Consider the following 27,560-nt stretch of genomic DNA (forward strand, 5'->3'; position numbering starts at 1 on the left):
GTGCTTGAGTCTTTTTGGTCAAACGAGAAGTAACAGACCATCCTTCACTATTTTCTATTTACATTCCCTACCAAAGTTGGCCATTAGAAAAGTGACAGAGTGGACCTGTTCATGACCCAAACCGAAACACAGGAGCTACTGTTTCTTCTCATTCTCAGTCTCTTTCCATCTCACTGCCCCTTACACACTAAGGCTGCCTCCCCACCGGCCCTGAAAACAACCCAAGAAAGGTTAACTGGCACCTGGCTGAAGCCCGTGAGAACACTGACCTCTTTTTATCCACGCACGGCAGCAGATGAGCTGCCCTGCAGCCCTGTGCCAGGCAGGAGTATTAAGGAATTGTGTGTGTGTGTGTGTGCGTGTGTGTGCGCAGAGCTGAAAGGAAGTGCTCTACATGCAACATTAGAGATGTCAGGTTTGAAGTGCAAGTGCTGATTGTCCCCTTTCCTGCTGTCTAGGGAGGTGAGCTAAGACCATGAAGAGTTAAAATGGCCCAAATATATGTCCTGTCATTATTTCACTTTTATAATATCTTGGTTATGATCAGGTCAGTCATGATAACAAAAAGTACCCGGCCTCTAAATATAAAATTTTAATGTTTGCCTAAAATTTTTTATTTTTGTTTATTTCTTGGTTGTTTTTTTTTTAACTGTGGTTAAATACATAGTAACCCACAAGGAAACACTTTTTCTAGCTTCTTCTTTTTTTATCTTTAAATGAAATTAAGTTAATCATCAATCTTGTTCTTATGGTAAAATGCACAACATGTTTGGATTTTTTTTTTTTTTTTTAACCCTGGCACACAGAGATGGTTCCTCTGAGGCTGCTCTTCCTCTGTCTTTTAGCAAGCCAATAGAAAAAGTTACAGTCGAGTTCCCATTCAAGCGTTCGCCATGGATGTGTTTCGGCTGAGGGAAGATCGTTAGAGGGTGGATTGTGGGTTATTTTTTCGTTTTCTCCTCCTGGACCTTCTGTTTTAGCCATTCTTGAAAACACACTTGATCAGATTTGATACCAAATATTCCTTTGGACTGAAGAATGAACTAATTCGATTTTTGCGTTCAGAGCTTTAGCTCACTGACGGCACAAAACCCATTTTTCTGGCCTTGTGCATGATACAGTATCTTAAGAACACAATGTTTTCAGTTTTGCACTCAGCTCCACTTGGATTCAGTCATTTTAGTGGTTAAAGGTCAAGGTCACAGTCACGACTTGTATGCTAATTAATGCACGATTTCACACAAGTGTGAAACGGTATAAAAGTATGACCTTTTATATCCAAAAGGTCCAAGGCAACCTCCAATGTGATAATGATCTGCAGAAACCTTTATTCAAAGCCATCTCAGTAAAGCCTCGAGGGAGCAGTGATTTAATGATAATGAAGGCAGAAGTACTACTGTATATTAGGAGAATACATAAGCGTGTATGTAAAAAACATAATGCACTAGTTTTCAGAGGGATACTGTAAAACAGCAAAGGGTTAATTTTATATTATCTATGTTTTTTTTCTTCCAATGCCTCTGATGTTGCAGTTTAAAAATAAAACCCAAACCAGCGTTGATGGTCAGTCGCGGTGGGTTGGCTATTTCCTGCCCCGCAGGATTTTCAACACTCGTCTGTACGTCCTTCCACATCCATCCATCTCTCTCTCTCTCTCTGTTGTTCGTCTCCTTCCCCCTGCTGGTGGGTTCATCACTGTGTCTCTTTCTCCACAGGTGTCATTCTTCCTCTTCATTGTTTTCGTGGTTTACACCATGCTGCCGTTCTCCATGCGGGAGGCCATCATCGCCAGCGTCCTGACTTCCGCCTCTCACACTGTTGTGTTGAGTGTCTGCCTTTCCTCTACAGCTGATCGCATGGAGCCAGTGGTATGGCAGGTAAGGTGATTTTGACTCAAGGACAGTGAATAACAAAAACAAACTCTTCCTGTGTACCTGAACACATCAAAATATATCATTTAATCATGATTAGTTTGTGGCCAGAGAGCTTGTGGTTTTCTAGGAACTAGTTTAATGTTGCCTCCAGCTTTCGTGTGCTGTGAGGTGCATTTTTGTTCTGGAGTACAGGGATTAAAGAAGGTTTTCAGTTGTGAATATTCAAGCAACCAATCTTGTCAGTGTTAAAAATGTTACAAGAAAAAGAAAACGTGCACTTGTTGACTCATCTCTTATCTTGGTATCCTTCCATTTTTCCAAATTTTTACCAGATAATAGTAAACATTGCTGCCCAGATTAGTGTTGCAGTTCACATGTGCTGTGTTAAAGATTTGACCATGGTCCAGTGGACCAGTGGGAGAAATGTTCTTGCTTTCACTTTTCCCCTTCTACTCTCAAAATTAGCTTTTTGCTGCTTGTTGGAACCGCCATACAGTCTTTATTTTTAGCAAACAAACAAATGTGACCTTTCTACTAAAACTAATTTAGCATAGCAGGTGAGCGATGGAAATTCTAATGCGTGTTTTTTTACATTATCAAAAGGTCACTCTCTTTTGGAGCACGATTGCTGTTTCAACCAGTTCCGGCAGTTGGCTTATGCCGAGAAAAACAAAGAAATAACAATATCAGGAAAGCAATTAGTTTGAATAAATGTGAGCGTGCATTCAAACCCGATCCCAGAAGCAAGTGATTGCCTTTTGGCCTTAAAGGTAATTCCAGCTAATGCATGAAGGAGAGAACATTAATTTAACAAGCATGTAATAAAAGCTACACTGCATCGATATTCAACAGCTAGGATGTCATTACACTTTCTAGAGGTCAATCAAAAATGACATTTCCCGCATATGAAAATAAAAGGGTTTTGTAATTCTTCTATTATTCCCGCATCCGATTTCATTGTTCTTTTCTGTGTATTGCTGTTTGTTGTCCCTGTTGCTTCATGGCAGTCCGACCGGCTTTCCGCCCCACACAATTCATCATAAATGGTGAAGGATTTTAATCGTTGTTTTTTTCCACCACTCAGTAGGAGTGTGTCTTACATTTTCAGCAATGTAGTGTTTTGGAAAAAAAAAAAAGAGGCTGTTTTGAGAAAGCTTTTAAAGCCTTCCCTGAGCGAGCAAAGCCTCATCTAACTGTAGGAATAAATCAAAGGGTTAATTAATGTTGTTGCCTAATATTTAAAAGATATTGTCCATGAGCTAAAAGACTCATAACACCAAATGTATATGCATGCTGGCGCTTTAGTCAAACATTCAAAGTAATGACATCTAACGACAGCAACTACCTTCCATCCCAAGAGCAGCAGATGAATTTGATTCCTGAATTTCTTGCCTCTGTGATGCTCCGCTCTTTGTGTGGTCTCAGCCCACTTTGCTCTCATGTCACATGGAGCAGAGGCATCCTGGCATTTGGGCACCCCGAGGCTGCGTGCTACATGGCCACTATCTGCCAGTTCCTCTCCTGCATCAGGTCACTTTCCCTGTCAGCACAATTTCAGTGGCAAATCTGCCAGAGAGATTTGCCACTGAGGAGAAAGAGTCTGAAAACTCACTCGCGTCGATTTAAACAGTCAAATTTTCATTTTGTGGCGCTATCATAACAACAAATATACCTTTTGCACCCGAGGAAAAATACATCTTATATTTAAACAGTTCATGATTTGTACTCTGAATAGGTTTATGAGAAAAGTGGCTGTTTACAGGTCTTATGGCATGACTTTTGGGGGCGCAAAAAGTAAAAATGTGTAATTTTTTTTAAAGTTTTCTTTTTTTTCACTTTTGTATTTTAAACTTAAATCACCCTATATACTTGATTTGTATCTACGTAAGACTGAAGGTCTTAACTAAAAAAAAAAAAATCGAATGAGAGTATTACAAATAGAATCTTTTATTCGTTTGAAATTACAGTGAATTTTGGGTTGTTAACGTCGATAAATGGACACCTTTTCCTGCTTTTGTCAGAGTGTATGCTGTTTTTGAAATGTTGGGAACAGATGGAGTTAGCCCTGGTGTTTGCTCTCTCTCGCTCTCTCCTCTCTCTCTCTCTCTCTCTCTCTCTCTCTCTCTCTCTCTCTCTCTCTCTCTCTCTCTCATTCTTCATGAGATCAAGCCAAACATAGAAAACTTTTCCTGACAAATTAGCCACCTAGTTAGTGCTGATGGTAACAATCTACTATTCTACTTCCTATTCAGCCGCCTTGTTGCTTGATTAAGTAAATATTATTCAAGGAGTCTGGACCCAGGTGTGAAGTCACCTGTGTAGAGGGATCATGGGTGTTTCGGGTCTTGCATATACAGCATAAAAGTAGCTATACGTGAGGGATACCCCGAACGACTGGTCTCTGATCATCACCGGCCAATTTTCATTAAATGTGAAGAGACTGGTAAAGCATCATTAATCACTGATCACTGAACAGTTTGGTTTCTGCAGCTGAGAGAAAGTCTGCGTGCTGTGTGTCGTCCTGCCTACCGCCATGTTCACTGGGCCGATGGACGGCGAGCAACCACATGGAAACAACAACATGTCTGACGGGTTGCATCGTGTGACAAAGAAACACAGAGCATATTGACTTTGTTGAGCAGCAGAATATGGCCAGGAGGCAGATGCAGCAGCAGCACAGAAGATGTCAGTTCATGCCAGTAACACCCGCAAGTTTTTGTTTTCTCAGCCACAACAAACTCCACCCGTCTGCATCTAACATCGTTCAGTCAGCTTTGAGTTTGAAAAACAGACACAGCAGAGACATCGTCCCTGTCCTCCATGCTGCTGTTACTACAGCTACCAAAGACTGTCAACATTGACAGGAGGCCCTTTGTCTACTCTGTAGTTCCCATGATACCCTAAGACATATTGCCTTTTATTGATCAATCTACATTCTCAGCTTAGTTTAGAACATAGATTGAACACTTTTTCAGTCTATCGATAATTATGTCAAGTGATTCACATAAATGAACACATGTAATTCATTCTTATATTTTGTAATTCACTCATCTGAACTGAAGGAAATGCGTTGCGTTGCTTCTCTGGGTTTTTTTTGTACAGCTCTTTCAACCAAACCAACCAACAGCTGAATCCCCCAAAGAATGAACAGTATTGGCACTCGTGGATAAAGATGGAACCATCAGCAAAAAAAAAAAAATGTGATGGGGCACCCCCACTATGAATTATTGTTTTGAAAACAGAAAATTGGATGAATGAGGGATGATGTAAACACTTGGACTTCACCTGCTATCATTTGTTGAAGAGACAGAATCTCCCCAAAGGCTTTAGCAATATTTCATGTGTGTGAGTGGCGCTCATTGTTGGAGGGAGACGAGCTGGTGCTCACTCGGTAGTCAGAACGTCATGCTGGGACGGACGTGACGCTGCCAAGAACTGAAACACTGGCTGTGTCAAATCCTGGCTCCTCGCCTGTGTTTTATGTGTTGTCAGTGTCTCTAATGTTTACTATCAGTTGTCTGACTGTGCTCAGGGCCAAATCTGGAGCCCATTTGTGGTTTTCATGACGCCATAGAGGAAATGCACCATGCTTTTTAACACACACACAAAATGTTATACATTTGCCTATAAAGTACGTTTAAGCTGAATTAATTTTTGAGTTGGTGGTATTGAGAATCTAGAATTTTTCTCCCTTGGACAGGTTCTGTCAAATGGAACTTCCTCACGACGGGGGTGAACCATGATTTACTCCAATCACAACATGCATGGCTCTGATTTTATGATTTGATGCACCGTTTGCTTGGCCCTCATGTGCTGCACCGCAGGATTGTGATAGTGACTGTCAAAAACTATGAGGTTATACATGACATTTTTAAGTCTATACTGTGAGAGCCTGGTGCGGAAAGGGGCTTTTAAAGGTCTTGATGTGCTCTATCACACAGTAAAAGAATTCAGCTTCTATATTTTTTACTCTACTAGTACTTTTTTCCATGTTAGATATAGTAAGAAAGCGTAAAGGTATATTTGATGTTTTGGCTAAAATATTATGTACTTTTTTTTTTAGGTTTTTTTTAAATGATGATTTAAATTTGAATTCCTTGAAGTCTAACCACCAGGCTTAAGCAGTTACTACTAACAGTACTGCTTGAATATGTTTTAATATAAAAAGATCCTTATGCACGCAGTAGCCAAACAAACTGTCAGTGGCGGAACATCAACTCTCTCACTGATGCACACCTAAGCGAAAGAGTTGAACCCAACAAGGTCTAAGAAGCTCTGTGTGTGTGTGAGAGAGAGAGAGAGTGTGTGTGAGACAGAAGCAGGGAGAGGACTTGTTGGATGCCATTACAAACTCTCGAAAATCACATCAAAGGGACGATAACGTCAGCCCTTCAGTCATGACAGTAACGGCACACTTGACCTCTCTAAACTCTTTTGAAGATATGACACAGGTTGGAGCTCGCCGTCCTCTCCGCGTCCCCTCGCTGCTGCTCCCTGTGCATTCATTGTTTGTGTGTCTCCGCCTCCACATGGTTGGTGCATATGAGCGCTTGTCCTGGACCAGCTAATTCTCTTCCCCATCGTCTCATCAGTTTAGCCGGGGGTTGAAAATCTGATTGTAGATGAGTTTTTGGTACTCGTGGTCCCGCTGAATGTAAGATGGATGGACTAGACACTGATGGACAGCACTAGTATGAGTATGATAGGGGCAGGGACAGTCCCCACCCAGTCCTACACCATAGCTATGAATGTAGAATAATTCAAGGACCGTTTTCTTTCGATTGCTCAGAGAAGAGTCCTGGGAATGAATAGATATGTTTGTGAATCTTGTGGAAGCGATCGTGACTCTGTCAGATCCTGCAGACTGAGCAGCTGAATCATCACCTCAGCACCGTGAACCTTTGCATTCCAGGAATTGCATGAACATAATTTGAGGGTGAGAAAACTTGAGATGAATGCAGCGTCATGATGAATTTCATTCAGCTCCAGCCAGGACCACTTGTAACTGTGGCTGCTCCTGTGATTCAGATCATCATTGAGTTGGATCAGTCACTTTGCAGAGCTGCAGCTGAACAACATGGCAAACTGTAACCTAAGGAAGGAAAGTAGATTTTATAACAGAAACAGAGAAGGATTTTTTTTTTAATTAAAAATGATTTATTACAAGCATGGGAAGCAGTTCTATATCATGTCCTCAATATATAACTAAGTTGAGGGGCAGCTCTGCGGCAGGATTGTATCTTTGACTCTGATGACAGTGAGTTCATCAATCAGTTACTGGCCGTTGATGATAGTATATTGAATATGAATATAAATATTACTGGGACAAGTAGAGGGATTTGCACATGAACATTTACCATACAGGAACTCACATTATAGACACAGTGACCCTGCTGTGACAAATGGCTTCCTTGTAAAACTCTGTGTGTGTGTGTGTGTGTGTGTGTGTGTGTGTGTGTGTTGAACAATGCGAGTTTAATGGCAAACATGGGGCCAGTTGTTGTACCTCAGGATGTTACTCTTCCTGTTGTTGATGTACATTTTACCATGGCTGTCTAAGTGAATATTCTCTGCACAATTTGTAGATTAACTGAGTTTGTATAAGAAGATTCAGATCATCTTTAACTACCCCAATGAGGGGGGGGGGGGGGGGGGGGGGGGCACAGAGGTAGAGTGGCCGGCTAGGTCACGCCCCCCGGTGACCATGTCCAAGTATCCTTGAGCAAGATAGTGAACCCCTAATTGGGGTCCAGGGTGCCCCCCCCCCCCCGACCCTGAACGGATAAGTGGTATAGAAAATGGGTGGATGGATGGATTGATACCCCAATGACTCCAGAAGTGTTTCCACCATCCTGGATAAATGAAGCCCTCACTGCCTCATGATAGTAGCCATGTGGGCCGTTTTCATGCGGTGAGACCTTGACACCCACTCCATTGTTTGCTCACACATGCAGTCCAAAGTAAATGGCAGTCAGGATTTTTAATTAACTTTAATCTCAGATCATTTAAATCATTTAGACTTTCTCTGGAACTTGGAATGAAAACAACAGCCCATCCTAGCAGACATTTGTAAATGTCAGCTATTAAATGTCTGACACTCATGTGCATTGTTCCAGTGTGCATACAGACTCCCCAGGGGTATTAAGTGAGAAGGAACCACGCTGACATGCTCACTTTGTCAAGTCCATTAAACTTTACAGTGCTGGCTCATTTGAGTCTTAATGAAGAAGCTCATTTATTGAAGGGGTGAAAGCCCCTGTTGGCTCCAGATTTATTACACGCACATGTGACATTAACGAATATTTATTTCCTCCTTGGCTTGCATTTAATGTGTTCAGCATTGACGCATCGTCTAGCTGTCTATTCAAACATGGAATAAATATTCCTTATTTTCAAAGAAAGGCCGGAAATAATATTCCAATTTTTACTATTATACCAAAACCTCTTCTCCCAGACATCATTTGCATCTTTTGATATGAATTGTTGAACAGAACAAGATGAACAAAGCTTCTCTTGCCATTCAAATAAGGCCTCCAGCATCACTCCCCATGTTCCTATATGAAAGCTAGGTCACCCAGGAAGTGGGTCTCCCACTGCAGTCCTTGCTTGATGAATATACTGAATAGTTGCAGATATTTATTATTCATAGCTTGCATGTTTACTGGCATATCTCTTGCTCTTATTTGTCTGCAAATGCAAGGTTGAGGTTCCCTCTGCTGCGGTGAATTCCAGTTGTCTTTTCCAGAGTTTGATTCCGTCTTCTACATGCATGCAAGAAGCCTGTGGTGGAACAGAGAGCAACGGTTTCAGCTGGCTTTTATAGCTGCCTGTCTTACAGTGTTAATCTTAACATCCAAGAGAGAGAACCGTAAACAAAGCCTGCGGACTTGTCCTTGAATGACTGGAGTCACGGTAGACTTTCTATTGAGCACAAGTAAAATTGGATCATACGTTAGTGGGCTCTTGCTGCTAACCCCCGCCCCCGTGGCTATTGAAGAACCAATTCAGTTTAGGAGCAGATCTGTTTTGCTTTCGCTTCTAGTTGTAAAATCCAAGATGAATTGTTGCTTGCTTTCATGTGTATTAAAGGCATAGTTCCAATTGCAGTTGGACCCTGGGTCCCCTGAAAGGACACAAGCTCCTCTGAAAGGGTACTTTGAGACATCTAGGGGGTCTAGGTCCGGATCCAGACACCGCCCCAGCTGAACTTGGATCCATAAGCCATAAATCACTGAGAATCATTTCCTTTTGACGGTGCGACCATTTCAACCAGTGTAGCTTTTCTCGTCTTTACAGTGTTAGTTTCGCCAGGATACCCCCCACGTGCTTTGGGAGTCATCAGGTGGTTGTACACAGACAATCAAATCTGTGCATCCAGGTGGAGAACATAGCAACTGAAAACAGTGCAATGCTCAGACAAACGTTTTAGCACCAATCTGAGAAAAGGAGCAAGCTGAACACCCCTGGGTCACATCAGGGTCATTCAGCTACATCTGTGTGCCCTTTGATAACAGGTCATCTAGAGCTCATTACCCCCCCCCCCCCCCCCCCCCCAGCTGGTTGTTATCAGGTTCCAGGGAAGTTCACCAGTCACATTTGACCTTTGAGATCACTACATTGAGCCATTCAGAATTATACTCAATAATGGTGTGTCTCTACGTTTTTCTGCGTCTGTCTGCAATGAAACATCGGTCCAAACATAATAGAATACAAGTTACCAATTCTGCTCTACCCAAAACATGGAAGATTACACCTGCATAACGACTGGGTTTGGCTGGTATGGGCAACTTGTTAACAGAGAGTTGAAGTAGAAGCCAAGGACGAAGCCATGACATTTTTGGGGAGATGAGTCATGGGGGCAACAGGAAAATACATATTGTTTTCTAAAACCTAGATGTATGCGTCCTAGTGGGCCAAACAGATCTATCCTTATTTTGGTCAGACAAAGTTTAAGAACTTGGTGATAGATTCGTTTGGGTGTTCTCTAGCACCATCTAGTGGATGGAGGAATCAATATTTGCGCCACAGTGCACACAATCTGCATTGCTGTCGATGAAGATCCAGAGAGAAAATGTTGAATTTAGCTTTCCTTTTAATTTACCTGTCTGACTTTGTTTGTGCACCTAAATTTATTTAGCATATTTGTATAACGAATTCCTGGCAAATTTCATTTAAATTAAACATGTTATTACCTTAGTCAAGGTTTTAATGATTGCAGAATGGCAAAAACTTACTTCTGGTCGAAGGTGTGAGGCATCTGGTGCAACAGTGTGTATTGACAGTTCTGCCACAGGCTCACAAAAACAAAATGAAGGGTTTTCAGTTCAGCGCAACTATGTTTTACAGTGATTTAAAGAGATTTTTGAAATAGATGGAATCCATAAATACAAGAGGGAACTCTGAAAGCACTTTCATGAAGCAGCTTACAAAAGGACCAGTCCATTCTCTTGTGCCTGCTTTCAGCCCTGCAGCGTGCTTGTGTGAACCCAGTTCAAGACCTTTTTGTTGGACTTTATTTTGATGCTAAACAGGCACCAACCAAGCCAGGCGTCTGAATGTAATGGCTTTAATTTGGACAAAGGTAACTTCTTTCAGAATTTGGAAACATTCAGAGGAGAGATTATAGATTCAGTCAACAGCAAAAAGGGACATCTGTCTCAAATACAGTGACTAGATAAAGTAGAGCAAACAGCACTCATGCCCACGGCCCCGGCCCCTGGTCTTTGCTTTTGTCAAATACAAAGGGTACACAGGTACATGGCTGGTGTATTCCCCATGTTTAATGCATTAATCTTATATATTTGGGACAACGTGTGTGTCTGGACTTAGAAATAAACGGTTTTCTCAGTGAAGATTCTGCACCACATCTGGAGAGTCATTGGCTGTGTTTCATGGTATGGGATGGTGTAGTTTAAAAAAGGATAAATAATAATAATAATAATAATGAAAATAATGATAAAATGTATATACAGTGGGGGAAATAAGTATTGAACGCATTAACTTTTTTGTCATTACATTTATGTCCAAAGATGCAATTCATGTGACATTTCTGCCAGACACTGGTATTAACTCAAATAATCCACACATGAAAAGAAATCACAACATTCAAATCCATAAATAATGATTAGGTGGAATTTAGTGCAATAACACAGGAAAAAAGTATTGAACACACTATCTGAGACTGGTTTAAGACTTTGTGGAGAAGCCTTTGTTTGCAATGACAGCTTCCAGACGCTTCTTGTATGTATTAACTAATCGCCCACACTGCTCAGGTGTGATTTTTGCCCATTCCTCCGCACAGATTGTCTTTAAATCTTGAATATTCTTTGGTGCCCTGTGGTGAACCTTTTTCTTTAGTTCTTTCCACAAATGTTCAATCGGATTTAAGTCAGGTGATTGACTGGGCCATTCTAACACATTGATTTTCTTATTTTTAAACCATTGGAGAGTCAACTTTGCCATGTGCTTCGGATCGTTGTCCTGTTGAAAGGTCCAGCCACGTCTCATCTTCATCATCCTGGTGGATGGCAGCAGGTTCATCTCAAGAATTTGCCGATAGATGTTTCCATTCGTTGCTCCTTCAATTATATGAAGTCTGCCAGTACCACGAGATGAGAAACAACCCCATGCCATGATGTTTCCACCACCAAACTTCACTGTTGGTATAGTGTTATTTGGGTGATGTGCAGTGCCATTTCTCCTCCAAACATAGTGTGTAGTATGACAGCCAAAAAGTTCAATTTTGGTCTCGTCTGACCAGACAACATTCTCCCAGTATTCCACAGGCTTATCCAGATGCTGTTTAGCAAACTTTAAACGAGCTTCAACATGCCTTTTTTTGAGGAATGGAGTCTTGCGGGCTGAGCGTCCATAGAGGCCATGGCGGTGGAGTGCATTGCCTATCGTTTTCTCTGTAACACTTGTACCTGCTGCCTCCATGTCTTTCTGGAGCGCTTTCCGGGTGGTCCTTGGCTCTTTGAGAGCTCTTCTGACCATCTTTCTGACCCCCTGGTCAGAAATCTTGCGAGGAGCTCCTGTGCGTGGCCTGTTGATGATAAGGTGATGCTTCTTCCACTTGCGGATAATAGCCCCAACGGTGCTTACTGGAATACTCAGATGCTTTGAGATAAGTCTGGAACCAGTTCCATTCTGATGCTGAGCAACAATCAGGTTGCAAAGGTCTTGAGAGCGCTCCTTGCTTTTGCCCATCATGAGATGTGTCTTGTTTGACTACTTGGTGAAAAAACAACCTGTTTATAGGGCCATCAATTAGCACTAACCCAGCTGATGTTGGTTTGCACTTATAGGAAGTACAAAGACTAATTACTTTCAGATTTGAGATGGTATGGTGCCTTTCCTTGCCAAACTATACAGCTTTCCCATGGTGTGTTCAATACTTTTTTCCTGTGTTATTGCACATAATTCCACATAATCATTATTTATGGATTTGAATGTTGTGATTTCTTTTCATGTGTTGATTATTTGAGTTAATACCAGTGTCTGGAAGAAATGTCACATGAATTGCATCTTTGGAAATACATGTAATGACAAAAAAGTTAATGCGTTCAATACTTATTTCCCCCATTGTATGTATTTATGTGGAGAGAAAGAGAGAGACAGAGTGAGAGAGAATATAATATAATATATAATATATGAATTTCACAGGTACGTACCTGTGCTTGCTGTGGCCTCTTCTTATCTTGCTTGCAGCTTGTTGTCTAAATAGTTTATGTAAAGGAAAATCAACTGACGTACAATTTCCATTTTAATAGTGTGACATGTATTTTTAATGGGATGTCATTTTCTGGCAATAGTAATAGCACAAACATATACAAAAGATTTGTGGGGTTTTTTGCTGCATCGTTCTGTCACCACTGATATAAAATGTGTGTTTGTGTGTGCATGAAGGTCACTGGTTTATTCTGTGGCAGCAGCAGTAATGTTAATCTGTTGGGTACGTTTACGTCAGATAAGGGAGTTAACAGATTGCCAGTGGTCAGTGTGACAGAAAGGTCACCATTACGCCGGGGAGAAGGACAAGAGACGTGAAAAGGAACCTGGTGACAATGACAGGAGGCAAGCCAGACAAGTGAATCGGAAACTGTGGGAAAAGGAGAGGTAGAATTTAGTATTTTTGAAGAACAAATGGGAGATTTGGTTTTATTACAAAATACCAAACTTAATGGAACACGGCAACATTTCGGGGAGTACGCTTGCCGACCTCCCGAGAGCCAGACAGTGACATAGTGAGGGAGCCAGTCAGGAGCTGGTGATGCACGGGGGCCTGCTGACTGCTTGTTAGCACAATGGATGGCAGTGAATGGGAAGTGTTAGCAGTCAGTCACAAGTCATCAGACAGATGAGATTCAAGATTCTGTCCAGAATGTTGACTGTAATTAGTCACAGCAGTCACTCTTCTATTCGTCAGCAAATGTTTGTTTTGCTGATTTCATCAGGATTCTGTATGATTCTAAAAAAAAAAGAAAAAAGACCAAGTTTCATAATTAAAAATTATTGTTTTATAACGAATTTGATACGCAACCCTAGCCATATAAATGCAGGCAAAGAGCATTTTCGAGAAACATGTATTTGATGAGTTTTGATGGAGGTAAGCACATTTAGGCTTCTACATCTATTCCCAGTCATTACTCTGCTGAATCTTTTGCATGTACTTTTTTGTGTCATAGGAAATCCCCATGTTGACTTGCCTGCACTTCTCTTCACTGAGAGGAATTTACATTCTGCAGGCACAGGGAAGAGCTTGGTGGTGCAGGCATTTATCCTTGGGTGTCATATTTAACACAACAGTTTATTTTGCATTCCCACAGACACAAAACAGTTCAACTGCTGTTACCGTCATGATTGTCCTTGAATATCCGCTTTTTTCATTCATCTGTTCCATCGTACCAGCCTTTTTTCCTGTTAGAGTATGTGCCCTAAAGACCTTGCTGTAAATGATTGTATTCTCTGTAAAGATAGATATATACTTGCTGTGGAAACGATGACCTTAAACCGTCGTTCTTAATGATATTTAAACAAAAAATATCAATTTACTCCAACCTGTCCTGTTTTCTGCAGTTGATAAAAGTAAGCTACTGCTAAAGAACACATTGCTGTGGTGTGGATTTATAAAAAGATACAAACTAAAAATGTGTTGAAATATTCAGATCTGTTGTTATCCAAACCATGTATTTTGACCTTTGACCCTCTTGCAGTTATTAACTCGCTCTTCAATGAAGGTCCTCACTTTCAGTTTATGAAGAAGTCATCGGGTCAAGGTAGCAACAGACATGAAATGATGATTAATATCCTCCAAGACTCATATTAGTTTGGGATAATGTTGTCGATCCATCTGGGCTGGGAAAAACAAGACCAAAGGAGAGAGACGGATTATTTTGGATTTGAGGGATAATTAGCTGGAATCTGGCCTCTAGTCATCTGTAAATCCATGAAATATAAGATAGAAAGATACAGAGCTCAGTAATGGAAGGGATCTAATCAATTCTCAGACCCCACCACAACTCTGGTAAGATGTCTAAAGCTGTGGAGTGGAATCATTAAAAGTTCCCCCTGTGATGGGGAGGACTGAAATATCATAAATATAACATGTCTGCATCAGTAGGACTCAGATGACCCCTGAATGTGGTTTGATCGATGGAGGTGTGTATGGATTGTAGCCTGCCGCTCTCTAACAACAGCCTTCCTGACTGAAGCAGCATCTTCAAATAATCCAGCCGGCTCTTGTCGGATTTCATGAATATAAATCAGAATAGAGTACCGTATGATAGAATAGCTGAAATCATGTGAAACGTGTTTTGTCATCCACCCATTTTCTTCCACTTATCCTGTTAAGGGTCGCAGGCGGGCTGGAGCCTATCCCAGCAGCCTTCAGCAGCCTTCAGGCGAGAGGCAGGGTTCACCCTGGACAGGTCACCAGTCCATCACAGGACCAACACATAGAGACAGACAACCATTCACACTCACAGTCACACCTACGGTCAATTTAGAGTATCAATCAGCCTCGTCCCCTCTTGATGTCTTTGGACTGTGGGAGGAAGCTGGAGTACCAGAGAGAACCCACACAGGAACAGGGAGAACATGCAGACTATAGACAGACAGATCCAGTGTCGGAGCTGGGACTCGAACCCGGAACCTCCTGCTGCTCTCAATGAAAGGATTTTTAAGTGTCAGTTGCAGCGTCGGGCTTGGGTTTGTGTCACTTCTGAACAAAAAGCAGCTGGCAGAAATCTGCCTTGCCTTCATGTGTGTACGGCTAATTTTGTTTTTTGTTGGGAGGTGTGGCCACATCATCAGTTACAGGATTATTTTTATTCTGTTTACTCCCCTGCAGGTTGGGGAAAAAGTACTGCAGGTCCATCACAGTGCGAGGCTATTTCAGGCTTTGAGGGGGCCGTGTGATCGTCATACACCTATAATTTTTTTTTTTTTGTTCTTGTTTATCCTCGATCTCTGAGTTCAAGGTTTTCAATGACTCTCCAACTGGAAAAAAAAATTAGCCAGTGTGTATGAATAGCAGGTTGTTCCTGCGTTTCAGCCGACAACATCACAACAGATTGCCTCAGTCAGAATCATGCTAGAATCATTACAGCTGATCACTGTTGGCATGTTCCAACTATTTAAACAAAGGAGGCTTTTGTAACGCATCTGTGCCGGAGGTCACAATAGGAATGGTTTGTTTCTGCTCTTTCGTGCACACTCATTAGCTTTGTCTTCCCTCCCTTTATAGATTTTGGCCAATATCATCATCTTCATGTGCGGCAACATGGCAGGAGCGTACCACAAGCATCTGATGGAGCTGGCTCTCAAACAGACTTACCAGGACACCTGCAACTGCATCAAATCCCCCATTAAACTGGAGATAGAGAAGAGACAACAGGTAGAGTGGGAGACGAAGTCCGGCGAGAGAGTGGAAGTCTGACAGCCAGTGTGGATCACTGATTTGTACTGAGGGATGTGTTGCTCATGGTGATGAATGATGGGGAGGGAACATGTGCATGAATGAAGAATGGATTATGTCAGACAGATGGGCGAGTGTGGCAGCTATGATAATGATGATTATGACGACAATGTCTGCAAGGCCGCAAATGAGTGGGTAAATAAAGTGAAACAGTCTAATGGCACATTCGTGTGTCAGGAGACGGATAATGATTATCCAAGCCGTGGTGAGATAACTCAGAGGTTGTTTGTTTTTTCCCGACAAGACTGCATAAAATCTCAAAAACATTTCAGTGAAACCCTCAACCGGGAAAGATACTTGTAATTATTGCATCCTTTTTTTTTTTCCTCTTATTGTTTTTTTTATTTGATTCATTTGGCTGAGATGTGATGGTGTCAGGTGTACTCTGCAGGTAATGCTGTGCTTGGCGGGATTTCATCTCCGGTTCATCAGCCGTGATCTTCTCGTAGCTGTCAGTGGTTTGATTCCTGTGGTCGAGGGTGGCGAAGGAGTGTTTACAGAATGTGGTGATTGTTAATGACCGCGGTGAGGTCCTGCAGCCTGCATTTACCAAAAATCAAATCGCAATAAAAGCTGTTTAGCGTTGTGTGAATGCTGGTTGGGAAAAATTCTATCTGGCCCCTCCTCCTCCAACATACCGTCTAACAGAGACGACTAGTTAGTTTATTTATTTATTCATTGAGTTAATTGAATTTGGGAAGTGTGCAGCACGGTGGTGCAGTGGTTAGCACTGTCGCCTCACAGCAAGAAGGTTCCGGGTTTGATTCCCAGCTCCAGCACGGGATCTTTCTGTGTGGCTGTGTCTTTCTGCATGTTCTCCCTGTTCCTGTGTGGGTTCTCTCTGGTACTCCAGCTTCCTCCCACAGTCCAAAGACATCAAGAGGGGACGAGGCTGATTGATACTCTAAATCAGGGGTGGGCAATCATGTGCCATGGAGGGCCGTGTGTATGCAGGTTTTCCTTCCAACCAAACACTTTAACAGGGGATTTCACTGATAAACACACCCTCAGCCACAGAAGAGTGTTAATCAGTGGAATCACCTGTTAAAGTGTTTGGTTGGAAGGAAAACCTGGTTGCCCACCCCTGCTCTAAATCGACTGTAGGTGTGACTGAGAGTGTGAATGGTTGTCTGTCTCGATGTGTTGGCCCTGTGATGGACTGGTGACCCATCCAGGATAAACCCCGCCTCTCGCCTGAAGGCTGCTGGGATAGACTCCACCCCCCCCCCGAGAGTGTGCAGTAATTAACATATCTGCTTTTACGTCAGTGTAAGCGTGGCAGAATAAGTGCAAGTGTTAGATTTACACTACAGGGACACTACAGTAGAAATAACTTGGATTTTCAACAAGCTTTCCATAACCTGCTGTCAGTGAGCATCTGCGGCACATCGAATGTTTTTATACATTATTGTTGACTTTTTCTAGCTCATTTAACATTTTCAAATGCTTTTAACAAATGCATTATGCTAATTTCTGGATTCTATCTTCATGTAAATGAACTGCGTTGTATATTAACCCTGACCATTTTGGATAAAGGACAAAGTATATAAAAAGGCTTCTGGCCATAATTAAGGCTGTTAAATTCATGGACTTTTTTCCCCTGCAGAGCCAAGTGCAAGGTGCTCATCACAGTACACCAACATAACTCTGGTGAACTGACTCGCTTTATTTTGAGGAGATAAACATGAAGTGGATAAATTAATTAACATGCATCAATGCAGACTTAGTGTGAAGTTGATGAAGCAACAATATGAATTACCATTTTCATGGTCCTGAGCTTTGTCATAATAAACAGTCCTCTGACCTGTGCTAAACTTGGGGAAGTGTTTTATTTATCTTTCCGACTGCACGTGGAAAAATTATTTAATCTTCAGCACTCCTTAAAATCAGGAAAACCTGTTTACATATACAACACAGTACAAGAGGGACGCTGTACATTTTTGTTCATATCAAAGAAACTCATAGTTCAAACAATACATGACAAACATCTAATGAGTGCCATGATGACAACAACAGTTTAGGCAGCATCTCTGTGTGGAGATAATCTGATTAGCATGTTAGCATGTGCAGATATCCGACTCTATTAATCTTGTAAAATTAATCCAGTGACATGTTTGTATCACCAGCACCTGTGATAATCATAATCCAGAGAGAGAGAGAGATAAACTGGCATTTCCGAGACTTAACGTCAGATTATAGGCACCAACTTTCTGCAAAGGACAAGCCAATGATGTGTCAGAAACTTTGGGGTGGCCGTTCAGGTTGTAGAGGGGGCATTGGTCACACCTGTAAAACCGTGTATTCATGACCTGCTGTGCACCAGCGGTATTAAATTTGTTGTCAAGGATTTTCTCCACAAGCTGTGTGTCAAGCTGGAAAAAGTTAGTAGAATCGATGCTTATTATGCGCGGCGTGGCTCCACGTGAGGTTTTTAGCAAGTCATTGATCACGCGAACCTCGGGAGCAGCTGACTTGTGTTAGCCTCGGCTGGAGTTGCAGTGCTCAGGTAGCTAATGTCGTTCCGCCTGTGGATGTGGATAACTCAGGGTGTCATTGCGGGTCAACCAGAGTTGGTCGCGGCTATGATGAATCCAGCTTGTGTTGCTGATGGTGCTGAAATGCCTTGGGTGGAGCCTTGCTGGCCCTGCAGTGCTTCTGCCGCCTGCGACAGATGGTGGTAACTGTGCAGAGACACAGTTCTCTCAGTGCAGAGCTCAGTGCTCTCATAATATATGCTGTTTGCTCCATGCTTTTATCCAAAGTGCCCTGCAGTGCAGCAAGTGCATACATTTTCGGTATGAGAGGTCCAGGGGGAACTGAGTCATAAGCCCTATTGGCCCTATATGTTAGCAGTCAGTGTGGACCACTCCTTCACGTAGCGCTAGCCACGCACACAATGCAAGCAAATTATCAAAAGTGCAAAAACGTGTCAAGTTGGAGGTGACACTGGCTTTATTATTTGTTTTCCAGTCTTGAACTCCTCTTCACCCTGAGCTGAGTCTGACTTGAAAACTGCTGCGTGGCATCAGAGAGAGGGGGAGGGATGGCTCCGTCTCTAAAAATGGATCCAGTTTGCTGTTTGGCAAAAAACAAATCCCCCCCCCCCAAAAAAAAACAACAACTAATAAGCAGAGTCATACTTTCTGAAAGAGCATTACTTTGACATCTAGCTTACTTCCAATTAGCACTACTGACATAATGCTGACACCTTTGTGTTTCTTCCAGTCAGAAAAGAGAAATACTTCAGAGTTAATTGAACGCTGACCTCGATTAAATAGCAAGTTGATGAAAGTATGAGTCATTTCTGATTATCTCCCCCCCCCCCCCCCCCCCCAATCAATATCTGAACTTCTGATCTGAAAGATTGCTCAGCTGTGTTGTTGTTTATTACTTCTTATAACAGTTCGTTTTAGGTCATGGAACTAACCAACAGTCCCTGTGAGAACGAACACTTGGGTGTCTTTTTTTTCCCCATTGATGTTTGTGTGTTTAATTAATTGGACATTTTAAATATATTTTTTTCAATATAGATATTATCTTTCATAGTTTCATGTCATCTCATAAAATGGTTGAAGGAAATTTACTTTTGGAAAAAAAGAAAAAAAAAGAATCTCTTCATTATTCTGTCATAAGACTTTTGTTGTCTTTGCGCGTCCCTCCGTCAGGAGCGCCTCCTCTTGTCCCTGCTGCCAGCTCACATCGCTCGAGTCATGAAAGCTGAGATCATCCAAAGACTGAAGGGCCCAAACTTTGGTCAGATGGAGAACACCAACAACTTTCACAACCTTTATGTCCAGAGACACACTAATGTCAGGCATGTAGTGTTTATTAGTATTTGAAATGACATGATCCTGCATCTGTAAGGCAAATATTTCCTCTCGTCTCATCGCATCCATCTCTTGTGTTTCTAGTATACTGTACGCTGATATCGTTGGATTCACGCGGCTGGCCAGTGACTGCTCACCTGGAGAACTGGTGCATATGCTGAATGAGCTGTTTGGCAAATTTGACCAAATTGCCAAGGTGAACATTTCATCTTCACTATGCAATTTTGAAATATAGAAGCCGACGTAGATTTTCACTGAAAACAGCATGGATCTTAGCTGATTGGTAGCTCATATAACAGGATATTTCCCAATCTGTTATTTTGATTTTTTAAAACGATGCCAATACTACTTTTGGACCTTGTTGGATTTATGATGCATGGTTGAAAGTTCAGAAGAAAACAAACACGTACGAGTTATTTTTATGTGCCAAGGAAACGCTTCTTGATTCTTATCGCTTTTGCAACAATCTGAGTTCCAATAAGAAGGTGGGGACATCTGCCGAACATGTGATCAGTTGCCATTTTCTGGCTGATTTATATTTTGATATGCGCTTTCCTCACATTTAGAATATTTTCCTCTGAGATGAAAGATGTAAAACAACACACTGAATGCAATTATTTCAATGCAAAATGTTTTTGTTTTGTTTTCTGTGTCTAATCTGCTATGAACAGGAAAATGAATGTATGCGGATAAAAATCCTAGGTGACTGCTACTACTGCGTATCGGGTCTCCCAGAGTCTCTACCCAACCACGCTAAGAACTGTGTCAAAATGGGCCTGGACATGTGTGAGGCCATCAAGTAAGTCAGACATGCACAACGGTGTTACTAAATGCTTCCGCGTGGTACTGCACAGCATATTAAGTTATTCATCCGAACACCCTCCACGGTGTCACCCCTGAGAAGGTGGATGTCAGAGAGCAAACAAATTTAAAAGCTTAAGTGAGAATCGCCTCACAGAGTAGAAGATTTGCTTGACGCGTCTTCAGAGACACAAGACTCACGCGGGAGGCGCATTAAACTTTAAGCTACTTTTGACTACCTGGGCTTCAAAGGTGGTGAGGATGGAATCACGTGAAACATCACCACCCGTAGACTGAGAAGGACATGATATGAATCCATTAATAATGTACCACTAACACGGCAGTCACCAAATAAAATAAAATTAAAAAAAAAAAAAAAAAGTCCAATGAAATGTAGGCCTTAATTCATGGCCATGACATTATTGTACCATAATCATGACCACACTGAGATCTGGCACAAGGTCGCTGGTCACCAGTCAAACTTGCCTGTATGAACACAGCGTTAGCAGGAAACCAGTGAGATAACAGCCACTGGTTTCTTTACAATCATCAGTATCGCTATGGTACTTTTTAATTCACATATTTCTCCCCCCTTGACTTAATTTACTGCAGCAATGACAACATTCTATTAAATCAGTCTTGAAAAATGATGGACCCCCTTTTTTTTCTTTACTCTATTCTGCTGCTTTGAGTGGAATTATCACTTGTTTTTTTCTTCTTTATGTGCTCCTATGCCTCTCAGTTCCCTGTAGATGGGGGTCGGACAGGACGGCGGACGGGTTCAGACAGGGCTCTGTCCTCATGTGCGTCCTGCATCTGACCTCCCTCTAAAATAAAAGCAACATCAGATGAATAGTCAGATGTCTGCACAGTGCTGACGTACTGATCGAACCTCTAACTTTGTAATTCCAAGGGGGCATTAAATTTGAATTCAGGCACTGCTATCATGCCCTCTGAGACAGCGATGATTGAAAGCCTTTCTCATAATTATGTGATACGCTTCATTTAATGAGCTGCAATTATGAGACAGTAAGTCATCATTACAAGAAACGGCCTGTGTATTTTTGTCTTTGGTTGTAATGAGCTTCTGTTGTATTTAAACAGAAAAAGCACAGTTGACATCAGCAGGAGTGACACTGGTTACTCTGAGAGAATCTCTTGTAGTTGGGTTGATGGTTTTCTGTTGCTCCACATTTATAAGTCTGGTTTTGATGCGTGACAGGAAAGTACGAGATGCCACAGGCGTTGACATCAATATGCGTGTTGGCGTGCATTCAGGGAACGTCCTGTGTGGTGTGATCGGACTTCAGAAATGGCAATATGATGTTTGGTCACATGACGTCACGCTGGCCAACCACATGGAGGCGGGAGGTGTGCCGGGGTGAGCGATCACAACATGAGTTGATGATCTTTCTACATTTAATCCTTGATAGCTTTGGTTTTCTGAAGGGATAACATATCCTCCATTAGTATTCATAGAAAACCACATCCATTCTTCATCCGCTTTCACAAATATTCGTTTTCAGGCGAGTCCACATCACCTCAGTAACACTGGAGCATCTGAATGGCGCCTACAAGGTGGAGGATGGGGATGGCCAGGAGAGAGACCCCTACCTGAAGGAACACGGGGTCATGACTTATCTGGTCGTCAACCCAAAGGTATGGAAGCACACACCGGTTTCAAAAATATAGTCTTGGTTATTGGATAAAAAGCAAGAAAGGTAAACAAATGCTCATCCAGGTGGAACGCCGGAGCCCCCAGCACCACTACCGCCCCAGACACACCCTAGACGGAGCCAAGATGCGAGCGTCAGTCAGGATGACCCGCTACTTGGAGTCGTGGGGTGCAGCCAAGCCCTTCGCCAACCTGCACCACAGAGACAGCATGACCAATGAGAACGGCAAGATCAACACTGCCGTGAGTCTTTTGTGCTGCTTGTACCGGGAGTTGTGATTTATGTGACGGGGGGAAATCTTTGCTGTAGCTTGTAATCTGGTCTTGCTTTGTCTCTCCAGGACGTGCCACTGGGACAGTATCACTTCCAGAGGAGATCAGAAAGGCAAGCTATAACATTCTACAGCTTCAGCATAATTTTCTTTGGCAGGATTATCCCCGTCCCTTAACAGTGCCGAGACAGACGACACCAGTTTTAATAAGACTAGACTCGTGCTCCAGGCTTTGATCTGTGTGACTAATATCGTGTCACATTAAAATATTCAGTCTTTTTTTCTCCCATTAAAGGACTAAGTCTCAGAAGAAACGGTTTGAGGAGGAACTCAATGAGAGGATGATCAGGACTTTTGATGGTATAAATTCTCAAAAGTAAGAGTCCTTTTACATTATTAATTAGAATAATGTCATACAGAAACTTTAGAAAATGAACCCATCACAGATGAGATGGGGTTTTCTTTTAATCGCATACGGATGAAACAAGACCTTGTCGATGTAAAACCAATTATGACGTACATTTCTCTTCAAAGATACAGACTGACAAGTTGTGCTCTGTCTGTTTTTAACCATCACTGACAGGTGCGGGGATGTGGTCAGAAATGTGCGTGATCGTTTTGTTTTACTCGTGAACACCAGAGGCAAGTTAGCTAACAAAGTGGACAGCGGGTCATGAAATGGAGTTCCTTTAAACAAGCTTATACGGTGTGAATAACCCTTCAGATAATCTCTGGCACACTTGTACCTTTGCTCCTGCCTGTTTTTCTTCCCTTTAAATTAAATATTTTGTGGTCTTGATTCATCTGCTCGTAGGCTTTCTGTGTTCCAGAGGTAGATGCTCTGAGCCAATCACCGCTGATCTCTGTTTATCCTCTCTGTCAGGTGCAGTTGGTCAGAAATGTGCTCTGTAAACATTTTTTGGGGAGTTGTTAATACACTTTTCAAACCAAAGGAACGCAGACTAAATACTCCCTTTTCTATCGTCCTACCTTTGTTGTACCAACAGTTGTCTTTTCCTTTTCGAGGGATTTGTGGATTCTTCCTCTATGTAACCATTTCTCTGCTGTTCCAGGCAGTGGCTCAAATCTGAGGACATCCAAAGAATATCGTTGTTCTTTCACAACAAATCCCTGGAGAAGGAGGTAAGCAGCAGAAGCATTGGGAACATATGCAGTATATCCACCAGATACACAGGAGTAGTCGTAGCTGGACATTCAGTTGAAGGACGTTTTGAAAACCTTGTGTTTCCTCTTTTTAGTACAGAGCAACGATCTTGCCGGCCTTCAAATACTATGTCACCTGCGCCTGCTTGATCTTTTTCTGCATTTTCATTGTGCAGATTCTCGTCCTGCCGAAGTATGTGTGCTTTATGTTCCGTTATAATAGAGGGAACCTTGCTGTTGTTAATCAGTCCTTTAGTAGTGATGGTGCCTCATATATTTTAGGACAGCTGTCTTGGGAATATCCTTCGGTGTGGCGTTCCTTATCCTCTCTTTGATCCTCTTCATATGTTTCATCGGACACTTCCTGGTAAGTGCTCTGCCACCGTAAATCCATTTACTGTAATCCTTGTTGTTTTAATGGTGCCATTTTAAACTGCTCTTTTATTGTGAAATCTTTTTCTAAATGGCAACTGTCTGTTCTCTAATGGGAAATGCTTAATTGTCATCGTAAGGTCGCCCCTCCTGAACCACTTTAGCAGTGTAAAAGCCCTCTGGTCAATTTAACAACCCTTAAGTGTGCTTGTTTTTGGCCTAAGTGCTGCTCCGATGTGACCTTGGGGCAGAAAGAACCAAAAACTAACCCCGGACCAATAATGAGATCTGACCTTGTGCATTTTCCTCTTGATCCTTAGAGAGTCTCTGCACGGATTTTGTTATAATTATTAGCGTGCTTTATCTTCTTTTTTTTTTTAACCTTAGTCTCATCTGCCTGTGATTTGGAGCAGCTTCTCATTTTCTTGTTTTGTAGATTTCATTTTCGGTGATCTATGATGTATTTAAGCAAAGGTTAATGTAGGTCCAACAGCACCATTGATAGTTGGACCTTCAACTATTACTTTTTGAATTGTGATACCAGTGAAATAGCAGGAAGTCGTGTCTGTAGATGATACATGAAGGGAAGAGAACGAAAGAAAATAAAAGCGAGAATAGAAATAATCTATTGTGATCATAAAGGTAGTACAAAATTTCCACAAACTGACAACAACAACAAAAAGCCGTCGCCACGATGTCCGATATGTACTGTCGTTCTTTGGAGCGGTGACGTTTGTCTAGAACACACACCGCAGCTAAAGTATCAAATGTACTTGCACCCATCCGGGAGCCCACAAGGGTGCTGACGTCAAAAAGATGCTGCTGCATTTAGAGTTTGTTCAACTGGTCTGATAAGACGATGGGAGAGGACGTTAAATTCACAATGTGCCCTACAGACTTGTGCGATTACATTCGAGACGAACGGCAGCCTCTTTGACTACACCCGGATCGTGCTTCCTTTATTTTGAAAAGATACGACAGGCCTCAAACCCCTTGCAGTCTGCACGGTAGACTGCTCCCTGGATCCTTCCACCCATCTACAGCAGAAGCAGGGGTGTACGTCAGTTTGAAGCGCGCATTGAGTTTCTTCGCCTCATCGTCTTATCAGAGCAAGATCGTCTATGAATTATTCTCATTCTGCTGAACAGCAGCATAAACCAGGATCATGTCGAATCTTCTCTGTCTGACTCAGATCTCGATTCTTGTTTCCACCAATGAGGTTTTATTCTGTGTGGTGGCAGTGTTTTTTTCTACTTTTCTAACATGTATATCATCTGTATACCTGCCAGTCAGGAGACTTTTGGCAACACCCGCCCGATTTTCTATACATGTGTTTAGTTTTCCCATTCCCAGTCAGAGAGCATTTCTTCAAAGTTCCGTCATTGTTAGGAGAGAACGCTGGCAGGTACCTTTGGAAAGGTCAAACATGTTTATTTATTTGATGAACTGCATTGTGTATTCAGGGGGTTTTCTGAAACTCCATTGTAATTCTCATTCGCGTATTTCAGTGAAATCTTACTGAGTATTGAGTGAAGAGACTCCAGGTGTGGAGCTATTCTTTGCTTCTTTTAAAGCCAATTCCGACGTCCCTCTTGCTGTACGCTTCTGATGATTGTCGTGTGCATAATGCAGTCAGCCATCCTTAATTTGTAATATTGTAGTGTCGGTCCCTGAGCTCCTCAACTGTCACATCCACTCAGATATTGCTCTGAGCCGATCAGGAACATGATGGCTGTGAATCACATTCAGCTGAAAGCAGGAGGAGAGAAATAGACCGGCCCGGGAAGATTTTCCCAAAGTAATGAACAGTAACCATATTAGCGTGAACAGAGAATGGCTGTAGGTAAACACTGATCAGGAACATGCTACAAACAAAATACTAACTTTGCATTGACTTTGACTAATCTGATTAGTGAAGCAGGAGGCTTTTTATGTTATTGCAATGAATTTGCAAAATTCTTTAGTGATAAAGTTCAAGATATTAAAAAAGCTATCATTTCTAACACACAAGTGATAGCCCAGCATCCACCTGAACACCTAGAGCTGGCACATTTCACTCCTGTCAGTGACAAAACAGTCGAAGAGATTATTTCAGGTCTGAGTTCATCTACATGCTGCCTTGATGAGTTACCCACTAGATTTGTAAAGACTGTGCTGAGCAGCCTGTTACCAAAAGTTACTCATTTAGTTAGCATTTCACTAGAGACTGGAACATTTCCAAGGGCCCTGAAAACTGCGGTCATTAAGCCTCTTTTAAAGAAGAGCAGTCTTGATGCCATGGTTCTGAACAACTACCGGCCCATATCAAACCTGCCATTCCTAGGAAAAGTCCTCGAAAAAGTTGTTTATCTACAACTCACTGACTTTCTCCTGTCCAACAATGCTTTTGATACTTTCCAGTCTGGCTTTAGGCCCCACCACAGCACTGAGACAGCTCTGATCAAGGTGATAAATGACATCCGCCTAAACACAGACAAAGGCAAAGTCTCAGTCTTAGTCCTGCTTGACTTGAGTGCTGCCTTTGACACAGTTGACCATGAGATCCTTTTACAGAGGCTAGAGAATTGGCTAGGAATCTCTGGTTCTGCTCTAAACTGGTTCAAGTCCTATCTTGAGGAGAGAACATACTTTGTTGAAATTGGAAATTGCAGCTCAGACAAAATGGCCATGACCTGTGGTGTCCCCCAAGGTTCAATCTTGGGGCCCCTCTTGTTCAACCTATACATGCTTCCACAAGGCCAACTAATAAGCAGCCATAATGTGTCCTACCATAACTATGCAGACGACACTCAGATCTATGTGTCTCTGACAGCAGGTGAACATGGACCTGTGGATTCACTCTTCCACTGCATCCAACATATAAGCATGTGGATGCAAAACAACTTTCTCCAGCTAAACTCAGAAAAAACGGAATTAATCGTTTTTGGGCCACAGAAGCAAAGAGAAAGTGTGATCAGACACCTTGAATCCCTTTCTCTAAAACCAAAACAACAGGTTAGAAATCTGGGGGTAATATTGGACTCAGATCTGAACTTTAACAGCCACATAAAGTCAGTAATATCAGCAGCCTTTTACCATCTAAAAAACATTGCCAAAATCAAAGGTATAGTGTCTAAACCAGACTTGGAGAGACTAATCCATGCATTTGTCTCCAGTAGGTTAGACTACTGTAACGGCCTGCTTACTGGTATCTCTCTAAACAAGCTGTTAAACAACTACAATACATTCAGAACGCTACAGCTCGAGTCCTGACTAGAACCAGAAAATACGATCATATTAGTCCAGTGCTCAGATCTCTGCACTGGCTTCCTGTTGCTCAGAGAATAGACTTTAAGACAGCTCTGCTTGTATACAAGTCTCTTCATGGTCAAGCACCAAAGTACATCTCTGACATGTTAGACCCATATGAGCCCTCCAGGTCTCTGAGAACCTCAGGTAGAGGTCTCCTACAGGGGCCCAGAGTCAGGACTAAACATGGTGAAGCTACTTTCCAGTTTTCTGCAGCTAAAATCTGGAACAGTCTTCCAGAAAATGTGAGACAGGCATCAACTGTGACAATGTTTAAGAACAGGCTGAAAACTACTCTGTTCAGTCGTG

General features: G+C 42.1%; 1 protein-coding gene across 4 annotated transcripts in view; it reads left to right on the forward strand.

The window, feature by feature from the left end:
• Positions 1-27,560, forward strand: part of adcy2a (adenylate cyclase 2a) — a 67,919-nt gene that overhangs the window by 26,300 nt on the left and 14,059 nt on the right. For all 4 annotated transcript variants that reach the window (XM_086218919.1, XM_086218917.1, XM_086218916.1 and 1 more), the window contains 13 exons: positions 1,716-1,877; positions 15,622-15,771; positions 19,518-19,666; positions 19,764-19,875; positions 20,351-20,478; positions 21,703-21,861; positions 22,007-22,139; positions 22,222-22,398; positions 22,497-22,540; positions 22,723-22,803; positions 23,501-23,570; positions 23,687-23,784; positions 23,874-23,958. In XM_086218919.1, coding sequence (XP_086075045.1) covers positions 1,716-1,877; positions 15,622-15,771; positions 19,518-19,666; positions 19,764-19,875; positions 20,351-20,478; positions 21,703-21,861; positions 22,007-22,139; positions 22,222-22,398; positions 22,497-22,540; positions 22,723-22,803; positions 23,501-23,570; positions 23,687-23,784; positions 23,874-23,958 — 1,548 coding nt within the window. The remainder of the gene's footprint in view (positions 1-1,715; positions 1,878-15,621; positions 15,772-19,517; positions 19,667-19,763; positions 19,876-20,350; positions 20,479-21,702; positions 21,862-22,006; positions 22,140-22,221; positions 22,399-22,496; positions 22,541-22,722; positions 22,804-23,500; positions 23,571-23,686; positions 23,785-23,873; positions 23,959-27,560) is intronic.

Source organism: Aulostomus chinensis, chromosome 11, assembly GCF_037954235.1.
Source record: "Aulostomus chinensis isolate RoL2024-O1b breed Wild chromosome 11, RoL_Achi_v1.0, whole genome shotgun sequence".
In the NCBI taxonomy this organism is placed as follows: Eukaryota; Metazoa; Chordata; class Actinopteri; order Syngnathiformes; family Aulostomidae; genus Aulostomus; species Aulostomus chinensis.